This window comes from Mobula hypostoma, chromosome 2, assembly GCF_963921235.1.
Source record: "Mobula hypostoma chromosome 2, sMobHyp1.1, whole genome shotgun sequence".
Taxonomy (NCBI): domain Eukaryota; kingdom Metazoa; phylum Chordata; class Chondrichthyes; order Myliobatiformes; family Myliobatidae; genus Mobula; species Mobula hypostoma.
This window is the reverse complement of record NC_086098.1, coordinates 182,235,383-182,248,785: the sequence shown is the minus strand read 5'-3', so window position 1 is coordinate 182,248,785 and position 13,403 is coordinate 182,235,383. Positions and strand designations below refer to the sequence as shown.

Below are 13,403 nucleotides of genomic sequence, written 5' to 3'. Positions count from 1 at the left end.
CAAGAAAACAAAATTTTGGTATAAGCAAGTTATTTCTTACCCCTTAACAACATTCCTCTTAACCAAGAAGTCCGCACCCTATTTCAGACAGAAACTGCTAAGAGTTTGGAGACGAACTGCACAAATGGAATTGTGGGTGCTCAGTTAATCAGCCAGAAAGGCAGGCTAAAAAAAAATCAAATCCATTCTTACTGGATTTTTTAACAGAATTTTGCAAAACAAGAAAAAAAAATCTGAACTTGTTTGCCCCCTCCCCCACCCCAGAACTATATAAAAATCAATGCTATTTTTTGTTAAAAAAAATATAAGGACAGAATGAAAACATAAATTTACTGATGTAAAGAACAAGCAAAAGTAATTTAACCAAAACAAAAAGTTACAACTTTAATTCTCTCTCAAAATTCAATTGCCACCAAAGCTTAAGCACAGAAGAATCACAACAATCTAGTCCATTAGTAACACAAGAGGAATATTTTAGTCAAGGCATATAATCAACTTCCCTCTCAAGTGAATACAAAAAGACAGCGTATCACCATTCAAAGAACAAGGAAGTTCTCCCCATGTGTATCCCTCAAACAACAGCTTTCAGGGAAAAAAAAACTACTAAGTCCTTTGGGGCATTCTATGTAACGGGGCTATGTTTAAAAAAAAGACTGATGGGGGGGTGGGGTTATGGTAATAGTAGATGTAATTTTGAAACTTCCCTGCAATTCTTATTTCCTAATATTTAACAAAGAAGATTCCTTATTAAGGAGACTGTATAAATGTCACAATTAGTAGTACTAATAAAAGTTAATAAAGCTCAACTCGTACAGGAATTTTCTCTGAACATTTGAAGAATACAAACCTCTGTCACTGTGGCTCTGTAAACCTGGAGTTCACCATCTTCCGAATGAGTAAGTAAGAACATCGGCATATCCTGGTTACCGTCTTGCAAATAGCCTTCCATCTCCACCTTCCTCTTCATTGTAGAGTTCCAATGATTTTTTACAGCATTGTCGGTCCTATCATTAAAAAGTGTCATTACTCAGAGTTTGGCTATATTAAATTCAAAACATTAGCTAGCATTGCTTAACATTTCATTATCAGTGAATGTTTTTGTTCTAAAGTTTTATCCAAGAATTCTACAGTATGTTACTATTTTTCCTTCTTTTTCTCCCCCAAATACTTTGATGATACAATTTATTAGACCATAAGGCATGGAAGTAATATTAAGCCATTTGGCCCTTTGAATCTGCTCCACCATTTAGTCATGGTTGATCCCTTTTTTCAGCCCCACTCCCCAGCCTTCTCCCCGTAACCTTTAATGCCATGTCCAATCAAGAACCTATCAAGCTTTGCCTCAAATACACCCAACTACCTCGCCTACACAGCTGCCTGTGGTAATAAATTCCACAAATTCACCACTCTCTAGCTGAAGAAATTTCTCCGCATCTCTATTTTAAATGGACGCCCCTCTATCCTGAGGTTGTGCCCTTTTGTCCTAGACTCCCCCACCATGGGAAATATCTTCTCCACATCTATTCTCTCTAGGCCTTTCAACATTTGAAAGATTTGAATGAGATCCCCCCTCATCTTTCTAAATTCCAGCAAGTACAGACCCAGAGCTATCAAACAGTCCTTGTATGATAACCCTTTCATTCCCAGAATCATCCTTGTGAACCTTCTCTGAACCCTGTCCAGTGCCAGCACATCTTTTCTGAGATGAAGAGTCCAGAACTGTTCACAATAATCAAGGTGAGGTCTCACCAGTGCCTTATAAAGCTTCAGCATCATATTCCTGCTCTTGTATTCCAGACCTCTTGAAATGAATGGTAACATTGCATTTGCCTTCCTCACCATTGACTCTACCTACAAGTTAACCTTAAAGGTGTTCTGCACAAGGACTCCCAAGTCCCTCTGCAGCTCAGATTTTTGGATTTTCTCCCTCTTTAGAAAATAGTCTGCACATTTATTTCTTCTACCAAAGTGCATGACCATGCATTTTCCCATATTGTGTTTCATTTGCCACTCTCTTGTCCATTCTCCTAATCTTTCTAAGTCCTTCTGCATCCTATGTTTCCTCAACATTACCTGCCCCTCCACAAATCTCTGTACCATCTAAAAAACGTGGCAACAAAGCCACCTATTCCATCTAAATCATTGATATACACCATAAAAAGCAGTTCCAACACCAGCCCCTGCACAACACTACTAATTCACTGGCAGCCAACCAGCAGAAGATTCCTTTATTCCCACTTGCTGCCTCCTGCCAATCAGCCCATGTTCTAACCATGCCAGTAACTTTCCTGTAATACTATGGGCTATTAACCTGGTAAGCAGCATCATGTGTGGCAACTTGTCAAAGGCCTTCTGAAAGACAAAATATACAACATCCATTGATCTTCTTTATCTATTCTACTTGTAATCTCAAAGAATTTGAACAGGTTCATCAGGCAAGATCTCCCCCTAAGGAAACCATGCTGACTTTGTCCGATCTTGCCCTGTGTCACCAAGTACTCCACAACCTCATCCTTAACAGTTGACTCCAACACCTTCCCAACCAGAGGTCAGGCTAACTGGTCTATAATTTCCTTTCTGCTACCTTCCTCCTTTCTCAAAGAGTGGAGTGACATTTGCAATTTTCCAGTCCTCTGGCACCATGCCAGAGTCCAGTGATTTTTGAAAGGTCATTACTAATGCTTCCACAATCTCTATTGCTACTCTTTCAGAACCTTAAGAGTGCAATTCATCTGGCCCGAGTGTCTTATGTACTCGAAGGTCTTTCAGTTTTTTGAGCACCCTCTCCCTTGTCATAGTAACTGCACTCATTTCTCTTCCCTCATACCCTTCAATATCTGATATGCTGCTAGTGTCTTCCACAGTGAAGACTGATGCAAAATACTCATTTAGTTCATCTGCCATCTCCTTGTTCCCCCATTATTATTTGTCCGGCCTCATTTCCTAGCAGTCCTATATCCACTTTCGTCTCTCTTATTTTTTACATATTTGAAAAAAGCTTTTACTATCCACTTTGATATTGTTTGCTAGCTTGCTTTCATATTTCATCTCTTCACTCTTAATGATTTGCTTTGTTGTATGCCCTCTCTTTTGCTTTTACATTAGCTTTGACTTCCCTTGTTACCCAAAGTTGTACTATTTTGCCATTTGAGTATTTCTTTGTTTTTAGAATACATCTATCCTGCACCTTCATTTTCCCCAGAAAATTGTTGCTCTGCTGCCATCTTTGCTTCTTTGCCAGCAGCTCCTTCCTATTTACTTTGGCTAACTTCTCTCTCATACCTATGTAATTTCCTTTTTTCCACTGAAATACTGCTATGTAAGATTTTACTTTCTCCCTATCAAATTTTAAGTTGAACTCAATCATATTATGATCACTGCCTCCTAAAGGTTCTTCTACCTTCAGCTCCCTAATCACATTACAATACACACAATCCAGTAAGGCTGATCCCCTAATAGGCTAAACGACAAACTGCTTAAAAAGCTATCTCGTGGGCATTCAACAAACTCTCTCTCTCTTGAGATCCCTTACCAGCATGATTTTCCCAATTGATCTGCATGTTGAAATCTCCCATGACTATCATAACATTGTCCTTTTGATACACCTTTTCTATTTCCCGTTGAAATCTGTGAGTCCACACCCCAGCTACTGTTGGGAGGCCTGTATATAACTGCCATCAGGATCTTTTTACCCTTGCAGTCAACACAAGGATTCAACATTTTCCAATCCTATGTCACATCTTTCTACTGATTTTGATGTCGTTCTTTACCAGCACAGCCACACCCCCCCCCCCGCCTACCTTCCAATCTCTCCAATACAATGTGTAACCTTGGACATTCAGCTCCCAACTACATCCTTCAACCATGATTCAGTGATGGTCACAACATCCTACCTGACAATCTGTAATAGTGCAACAAGATCATCCACCTTATTTCTTATACTCCATGCATTGAGATATAACACATTGAGTACTGTATTTGCTACCCTTTTCGATTCTGCATCCAAATATACTGATATCCACAGGGATGCTCAGAGCTAATTGCCTATTCATATTTTCATTTCTCCTGTCAGTCACCCAGCTACTTGCACTTACACCCAGCTTCCTGCAACTTCAGGGTGAGTACTTCCCTGTAACTCTGATCAATTATCTCTTCACTCTCCCGTACAATGCAAAGGTCACCCAGCTGCTGCTCCAGATCCCCGACACAGCCTTCAAGGAGCTGCAGCTGGATGCACTTCATGCAGATGTAGTCCCCTGGGAGTCTCTGGGTCTCCCAGGACTCTAATATCCAACATGAAAATGACACAACAGCCATTTACTACACTAGGTACAATAAGAGAGAGAGAGAAAAAAGGAACTATAACAGAAGCTTACCCACAGCTAAAGCCTCTTTCCAGCTGAAGCCTCCTTTGAGCCAATGCCTGACACTCTTACTCTTACCTCTGGCCTACTGCTTGTCCCTTCTGAACACTTTTTCAATTCTGTGTCAGTAGAACCATTTATACAACCAAATGCCAAGACATCAGGGACCAGGAAAACAGCAAAACAAGTCTCAATAACAATAGCTATAAAACCGCTGGATTTATAGATTTCCTTTGGGGTAAAAAATTCTATTCTTACCTGGTCTGCTCTCATCTGACTCCAAATCCACAAACTATTGCTGAACTACTGAAGATTGTTCCTAATTTGCCTGGAATCTGTTGTCAATTACTGGCTAGATCACAAGTTATAAATACTTTAAGAAAGATTTTGGTTTAAAGCACTAAACAGCAGTTTACAGATGAATGCACAAACAAAAAAGCACAAAATTCGAAGTTTGTATGACTAAGGAGAGTCTAACCAGACAGCAAAAACATTCCTCACAAATACTGGAAAATAAAGTTGTTGTGAACTAGCTTAAAATGTTACACCCTCACAAAGCATAACCAAACAAATTGCTTCAAACACATTCCAAATCCTATATGAACTCTAACAACATAGAGGCCACACATTTCCACAGCTTTGGAATTCAAATAATGATGCAAGTTGCAAGATATATGACTAATTTTCAGACAGTACCCAGCTTCCCCAAGTCTCCAACTCTTTTCCAGTCTGTAAAACTGCATCAGGGGCTTGTAGCATTTATCCATCATAGCCTCTTCCAGCCACTTAAGACAAAAATGTAGAAGTGTACCAGTTATGTTTTGTTGCGGCTAACTAAAAGTATAAGTTTCATTCAAGATGCACTTAGTGTAATGTGGAAACAGAATCCCAGTGCTAAATTTCCATGGCTAGGAAGGTGATAAACTACAAGTAAGTGTCATTGGAAATACTGATGCTATTTCTTTTCTAAGCCTCACCATAACTAGAACTGTTGGGGGGGGGGGGGGCGTTTAAACTAATTCGGTAAGGGGATGGGAAACTGAGTGACAGGATTGAGGACAGGGTGGTTGTTATACAAGCAGAGGCAGTATGTAGTGAGACTGTCTGGAAGGACAGGTGGATAGATGAGAAGACAAAAGTGCATTTGATGGAATGAGTTGCAGTGTAACGAGGACAAAATCAAAAAGGGTGACGAATATAGAGCTGAAGGTGTTACATTTGAATGCACACAGTATACGGAATAAGGTAGATGATCTTGTAGCGCAGTAGAGGATTGTAGGTATGATGTTGTGGGCATTACTGAGTCATGGATGAAATGAGATTATAGCTGGGAGCTTAACATTCAAGGATATGCATTGTGTCAAAAGGACAGGCAGGTAGTGTGGCTTTGTTGGAAACAATGAATTCAAACCATTAAAAGGAGATAACATAGGATTGGAAGATGCAGAATTGTTGTGGGTAGGGTTAAGAAACTGCAAGGGTAAAAAAAATGGGAATTATATATGGGTCTCCAACAATACCCAGGATTTGGGCTATAAATTACAATGGGAGATAGAAAATGCACTTCAAAAGGGCAATAATATAAGTCATGATGGATTTCAATATGCAGGTAGATTGGGAAAATCAAGTTGGTGCTGATTTTGGATCCCAAGAGAGGGAACTTGCACAATGCCTATGAGATTACTTTTTAGAGCAGCTTTTTTGAGCCCACTAAAGGATCAGCTATTCACAATTCGGTGTACAATGAAATGGATTTGATTAGGGAGCTTAAGGTAAAGGAACCCCGAGGAGTCAGTGATCATAATATGATAAAATTCACCGTACAATTTGAGAGGGAGGAGCTGAAGTCAAATGTATTAGTATTATAGTGAAGTAAAGGGAATTACAGAGGCAGGAGAAAAGAGCTGGCCAAAGCTGTTTGGAAGGGGACACTAGCAGGGATAAGAACATAAGAAATAGAAGCAGGAGTGGGCCAGATCGAGCCTACTTTGCCATTCAATAAGATCATGGCTGATGTGACCATGGACTCATCTCCACCTGTCTGCCACTTCCCCATAACCCTGAATTCACCTAATATGCAAAAATCTATCCAACCTTGTCTAAAATATATTTACCGAAGTAGCCTCCACCGCTTCATTGGGCAGAGAGTTCCACAGATTCACCACCCTTTCGGAAAAGCTGTTCCTCCTCATCACTGTCCTAAATTTACTCCCCCCGAATCTTGAGGCTATGTCCCTTCTTTCTAGTCTCACCTACCAGTGGAAACAACTTTCCTGCCTCTAACTTACTTATCCCTTTCATAATTTTATATGTTTCTATAAGATCTCTTTTCTTCTGAATTTCAGTGAGTAGTCCTAGGAGACTCAATCTCTCCTCATAGTCTAACCCTCTCACCTCTAAAATCAACCTGCTGAACCTCCCCTGCATCGCCTCTGAAGCCAGTATATTCTTCCTCAAATAAGGAGACCAGAACTGCACACAGTACTCCAGGTGCGGCCTCACCAGTACTCTGCACAGTTGCAGCATAACCTCCCTGCTCTTAAATTCAATCTGTCTGGCAATGAAGGCCCACATTCCATTTGCCTTCTTTATAACCTGCTGCACTGCAAACCAATCTTTTGCGATTCATGCACAAGCACTCTCAAGTCCCTCTGCACAGCAGCATTATAGGCATCCGTTAGTCTCATGAGACTTCCAGGAAAGGTTTCCAGGGCGCAGGCCTGGGCAAGGTTGTATTGAAGACCAGCAGTTGCCCATGCTGTAAGTCTCCCCTCTCCACACCACTGATGTTGTCCAAGGGAAGGGCATTAGGACCCATACAGCTTGGCACCAGTGTCGTCGCAGAGCAATGTGTGGTTAAGTGCCTTGCTCAAGGATACAACACGCTGCCTCAGCCAAGGCTCGAACTAGTGACCTTCAAATCACTAGACGAACGCCTCAACCACTTGGCCACGCACCAACACACAGCAGCATGCTACAATCTTTTACCATTTAAATAATAATAAATAATCTGATCTTCCATCTTTCCTTCCAAAGTGTATGACCTTACATTTACCAACATTGCCAGACTCTTGCTCACTCACTTAACCTATTTATATCTTTCTGCAGACTCTCCAAATCCTCTTTACAATTTGCTTTTCCACTCAATGTAGTGTCATTAGCAAACTTACCTACACTACACTCACTCCCTTCTTCCAGATCATTAATGTATATCATGAATAGTTCTGGGTCCAGCACTGATCCCTGGTGCACACCACTCACCACTGATTGCCAACCAGAGAAACACCCATGTATCCCAACTCTCTGCCTTCTATTGGTTAACCAATCCTCTATCCATGCTAATACATCACCTCCAACTCTATGCATCCTTATCTTAAGACTTTTATGTGGCACCTTATTGAACACTGCGGGAAATTCAAGTAAATAACCTCTATCTGTTACCCTCTATCCACTGTGTTCATTATATCTCAAAGAACTCCAGTAAGTTTGTCAAAAAGGACTCGCCTTTGCTGAATCCATGCTGTATCTGCCCGATGGATCCATTTCTTTCCAGATGCCTCGCTACTTCTTCTTTAATGATAGCTTCAAGCATTTTCCCAACTACAGACGTTAAACTAACTGGCCTATAGTTAACTGCCTTTTGCCAACATCTGGCAAAGCAGTAATGGCTGGGAGCAATTCGGAAGTCGCAGGATAGAAGATACATCCCAAAGAAGTATTCTAAAGGCAGGATGACGCAACTGTGGCTGACAAAGGAAGTCAAAGCCAACATAAAGGTAAAAGAGCATATATAATAGAGCAAAAATTAGCAGGAATTAGAGGATTGGGAAGCTTTTAAAAACCATAAGAAGGTAACCATAAGGAGGGAAAAAATGAAATACGAAGGTAAGCTAGCCAATAATATCAAAGATATATTTGATATTTGGGGTACTTGAAGGCACATGATAAAATAGGTTAAAGTCAGCATTGTACCCTTAAGAAAAAAAAGCAGGATAGACAAAGAGAATCGATGGATGTTGTGTACTTGGATTTTCAGAAGGCCTTTGACAAGGTACCACACATGAGGCTGCTTAACAAGAGCCCATGGTATTACAGGAAAGATACTAGCATGGATAGAGCATTGGCTGATTTGCAAGAGGCAAAAAATGGGAATAAAGGGGACATCATTTTTAAGGATGAAGTTTTGGGGTACTTGGAGACTAATGATAAAATAAGTCAAAGTCAGCATGGTTTCTGTAAATGGAAATCTTGCCTTACAAATCTGTTAAGCGTTCTTCAAGGAAATTAACAAGCAGGGTGGACAAAGGGGAGGGAGTGGATGTCACTTACTTGATTTTCAGAAGGCATGTGATAAGGTGCCACACCTGACACTGCTTAACAAGATAAAATCCTATAGCATTACAGGAAAGATACTAGCATGGACAGAAAAATGGCTGACAGGCAGGAGGCAGTGAGTGGAAATAAAAGGAGCCTCTTCTGGTTGGCTGCCAGTGACTGGTAATGGGGTCAATCATGGGACTGCTACTTTTCACATTGTTTGTCAATGATTTGGATAAGGGTTTTCATGGCTTTCTGGCAAAGTTTGCGGATGATACGAAGATAGGTGGAGGGGTAGATAGTGTTGAAGAATCAATGCAATTGCAGCAGAACTTAAAACAAATTGAAAGAATGGACAAAAAAATGGTAGATAGAATACAGTGTTGGGAAATGTATGATTATACATTTTGGTAAAAGAAACAACAGGGACTTTTTCTGAATTATTTTCAAAACCTTTGATTTGCTGTTAAAGCACTGATGATGCTTTTTTTTCTACTAATCAGCTTTGGTCCTGGTAGTGGGTTAGATTTTTATTATAAAAAATTATTATTTTTCAATGTTACGAACTAATTGACTTGTACGAATATAGGGTAAGGAGTCTTTATATGCAATTTAGTTTAATGTATTGACATATATTTTTTTTTCCTGTACTCTGTATAAATTAATAAAAATATTGGAAAGAAGAAAAGGAACAATAGTGCATACTATTATCTAAATAGGGAGAAGGGTCAAACATCAGAGGCACAGAGGGACTTAGCAGTCCTCGAGCAAGACTCCCAGGAGGTTAATTTACAGGTCGGGTCTATGGTAAAGAAGGCAAATGCAATCTTGGCATTTATTTCAAGCAGAACAGAATATAAAAGCAAGGAGATAATGCTGAGGCTTTATAAGAGTTGAGTGGGATCCAGGATCAGCCATGATGGAATGGCAGAGCAGACTTAATGGACTGAAAGGCCCAATTCTGCTGCTATGACTTATGGTCTTTTCTGATTGGCTGCTGGTGACTCGTGGTGTTCCGCAGGGGTTGATGTTGGGAATGCTTCTTTTTATGTTGTATGTCAATAATTTGGATGACGGAATTGATGGCTTTTCGGCCAAGTTTGCAGACAATACAAAGATAGGTGGAAGGGCAGGTAGTGTTGAGGAAACCTATGTCTTATGGTCTTATAATTGCCTGCCCCCCCCCCCCATTAATAGCAAACTGCTGCTCCAGTTTCTCCAGATCCACAGTACAAACACCCAGGCAATGCAATAAATGGTACAGGGTTTTAACTCTACACGCAGGCCTAGTCTCCAGTCCCTGGATAAGGCTGATTCCAAAAGATATCGCTGGTGCATTTTCAATGAACATTTCCCAAATTTGTGATTTGAGTTTCACAAGCAAAATTCACACTTGATATTATCCAAACTGAATAGTATTACTTTGCTTACTTTGAAACTCACACCAACATGTGCTGGAGTGATTTCAGCTACCGAAGCCATTTCTCTTTCTGAACCATCTTGCACACTTCTCTCTCCTTCCCCCCTTTATTAATGTGCTCCTTAAAACCTTACAACATGACCTGATTTTGATTACTTGTTGTATTATCTCTCATGTGACTTAACTGTTAGATTTTGTTTGATAAAATGCACTAGTGAAACATCTGGGCTGTCAAGGTTCTAAATAAATACAAGCTGCTACAATTTAATGGAACCAAATTAGCTCTAAATTCAGGATTGATATATTTCCTTCAATGCTATGGCTAAAGGCGATATGGAGTTAGGTCACAGATTAGCCATGATCTCATTCAACAACACATCAGTCTTGAAGGATAAATGGCCTTTCCCTGCTTCTGCGATATTTTTATTTTAATTTTGAAACTATTTGTAGTTCAAAGTATAACTCTTATAGCACCAGCAAAGGGTGCAATATTTAAACATATGAAGAACAATACTTGCTTTTCTGATCAATAATACAATTGTACTCATATATACTTCCTTTCCAAATTCATGCTTGTGAACAAGCATTCTCTTATGAAGACACACAAAACTGAAGATGCTGGGATTTGGAGCAATATGCAAAGTGCTGAAGGAACTCAGCAGGTCAGCCAGTATCAGAGCATCTTTTTTTTTTATGATCAGGTATGTTCCTTTACCTTCCTGACGAAGGGTCTCGGCCTGCAACGTCGACTGTACCTCTTCCTAGAGATGCTGCCTGGCCTGCTGCGTTCACCAGCAACTTTGATGTGTGTTGTTCTTTTACCTTACTCAGTTTCTCCTAATGCAGCGGTCCCCAACCAAGGCATGCGCTACCGGGCCGCAAGTAAACGATATGATTTGGTGATAGGAGTCAGCTGCACCTTTCCTCATTCCCTGTCACGCCCACTGTGGAACTTGAATGCACGCGAGTTCATTACGCATGCGTCATCCATGTCAGAGCGGGAAGGAGATCAACCCCTCGAGCTTGCAAATGACGGTGGGCTGAAAAGTATGTTTGACATAACATCTCTGCTGGCATTCCGGATCAAAGTCAAAGCTAAATATCCTGAGATAGCCACGGAGGCACTGAAAATGTTGCTTCCATTTCCAATATATCTCTGCTATGAATGCAACGAAAACTAAATTGCGGAATAGACTGGACATAAGGAACCCATTCGAGTATTGCTGTCTCCCATCACCCCTCGATAGGACAGTCTTGTTGCAGGAAAACAAGTATTCAGCCCAGGGCTCCCACTGATTCAGTGATATTGGTATGTTGCAATGATTTTATATGTTCATACAAGGAAAATACGTGCTGTGTGTTTAATATCCAAACGTTACTTAAAATATTATGATGCTATTGACTTATAATTGACTTATATAACCATATAACAATTACAGAACGGAAACAGGCGATCTCTGCCCTTCTAGTCCGTGCCGAACACTACTCTCACCTGGTCCCACCGACCTGCACTCAGCCCATAACCCTCCATTCCTTTCCTGTCCCTATACCTATCCAATTTTTCTTTAAATGATAATATCGAACCTGCCTCTACCACTTCTACTGGAAGTTTGTTCAACACTTACTTCAAGCTCCCCTGTCCTCCCCTGATAATTGACTTATCGCTATATTCATGTGAGGAAAATATGCGCTGTGTGCTTAATATTAAATTCGTTAGATAAACCCTTTTAGAAATGAAATTGAGCGTATTAGTCACTTATCACCGACATTCCGGTCGTGATTAACAACCCCCCCCCCCCACGTACAGAATTGCCAAAAACAATTTGCAGAAAAGAGAAATCGGCACGTGCATGCATGTGCAAGTCACGTATGCGCACCGGTGCTCGCGCAAGGCTTCAAGGTCATTGTAGTCTTTCTCGGGGTAAACACAATGTATTTGACTGCTACTCCTGTCCGTTGGCAACCATTCCCCCCCAGCCCCCGGTCGGCCGGTCCGCAGTGCAATAAAGGTTGGGGACCCCTGTCCTAATGTACTGCCTTTTTCTGGTTTCTGCACTTTGACTTCAGGCCTTCACCATTGTTTGATTTTAGGGAGGCTAACAACCATTCTTCCAAATGTTTTCATCAAGCATTTGCCTCAGTGATAGCACAACATGTAGGTTAAGTGAATATCATTGTACAAACATATCAGACATCTGGAAATGGCAACAAACAGCCCTTGCAAACATGTTCATCTTTCAGCTCCGGCTAAACTCAAATCTAACAGAAAACAATAAAAAATAAAGGATTTTTGCTTGCACATTATATACAATCCTAAAATTTCATGGAGAAGAAACAGAATACTTGCCTTCCTGGAAGTAGCTTTGCAATCTCTGCCCATCGGTTGCCAAGGACTTTGTGTGCTTCATAAATAACCTTGTCTTCCTCTTCTGTCCAAGATGATTTCTTAACCTCAGGATTGAGGTGATTATGCCAGCGCTCACGGCACTGCTTGCCAAGTCTACCTTTTAGATGCCTAGCAATCAAAGACCAACGTTTTGGCCCATATTTCTGAACTAATTCAATTACCTAAATAATACAAAAGGAGTCAAAGATCAGTTCATCCATCCTGCTGCTCTTTGCATAAATATTCAATTTAATTCGAATAGTTGGACATTTGTTTCAGACTTCCCAATACAACATGTCAAAATAAAAAAAACACAACTTTCAAATAAGCAGCTCAAATCAAGCCCTCTGACATTAATGCACTAATGGGCACTGATAGTAAAGAACAGTCAAGTACTGTGCTCTCCAACATTTATGCTGTTCAATCCAAGGGCAAAACATTAGAAATTGGAGCAAAAACAGGTAATTCAGCCTGTTCTGCCATTAGGATCAAAACTGATCATTGCTATACTGTATTCCAAAATATAGTCTTTATCTTTAATATACTGACCAAAGATGCATTCTCCAGAGTTGTGGATGAAAAGATTTATAATTCCATTAAGAAATTTCTTATCAATCTAAAATGATGAACTCATTTTGACTGCACCTCTTAATTCTAAACCTAATTCTAATGTCTGCTCCTTCAAAAGCTGTAAGACTGTCATTTACTTCAATATGATCATCTCTCATTCTTCTAATTTCCAGGAATAGAAGCCAAGTTTTATCAACCTATTCTTTCCTCCAAAAAATCAATCTTGCAACCATTCACTGCTAACTAAACACAATACTTCGGTTCTATTTTCATGAATCCCATGAAACATTTATATATGGTCCTTTTTAATGAACACTGGCATATTATTTGGTCTTCTACTTGCTTT

At 40.2% G+C, this 13,403-nt stretch overlaps 1 protein-coding gene across 3 annotated transcripts in view; it reads right to left on the bottom strand.

The window, feature by feature from the left end:
- Positions 1-13,403, bottom strand: part of mybl2b (v-myb avian myeloblastosis viral oncogene homolog-like 2b) — a 62,514-nt gene that overhangs the window by 33,552 nt on the left and 15,559 nt on the right. For all 3 annotated transcript variants that reach the window (XM_063041197.1, XM_063041198.1, XM_063041200.1), the window contains exons 5-6: positions 12,449-12,669; positions 848-1,004 (exon numbers count right to left, since the gene is read on the bottom strand). In XM_063041197.1, the coding sequence (XP_062897267.1) occupies positions 848-1,004; positions 12,449-12,669 (378 nt within the window). The remainder of the gene's footprint in view (positions 1-847; positions 1,005-12,448; positions 12,670-13,403) is intronic.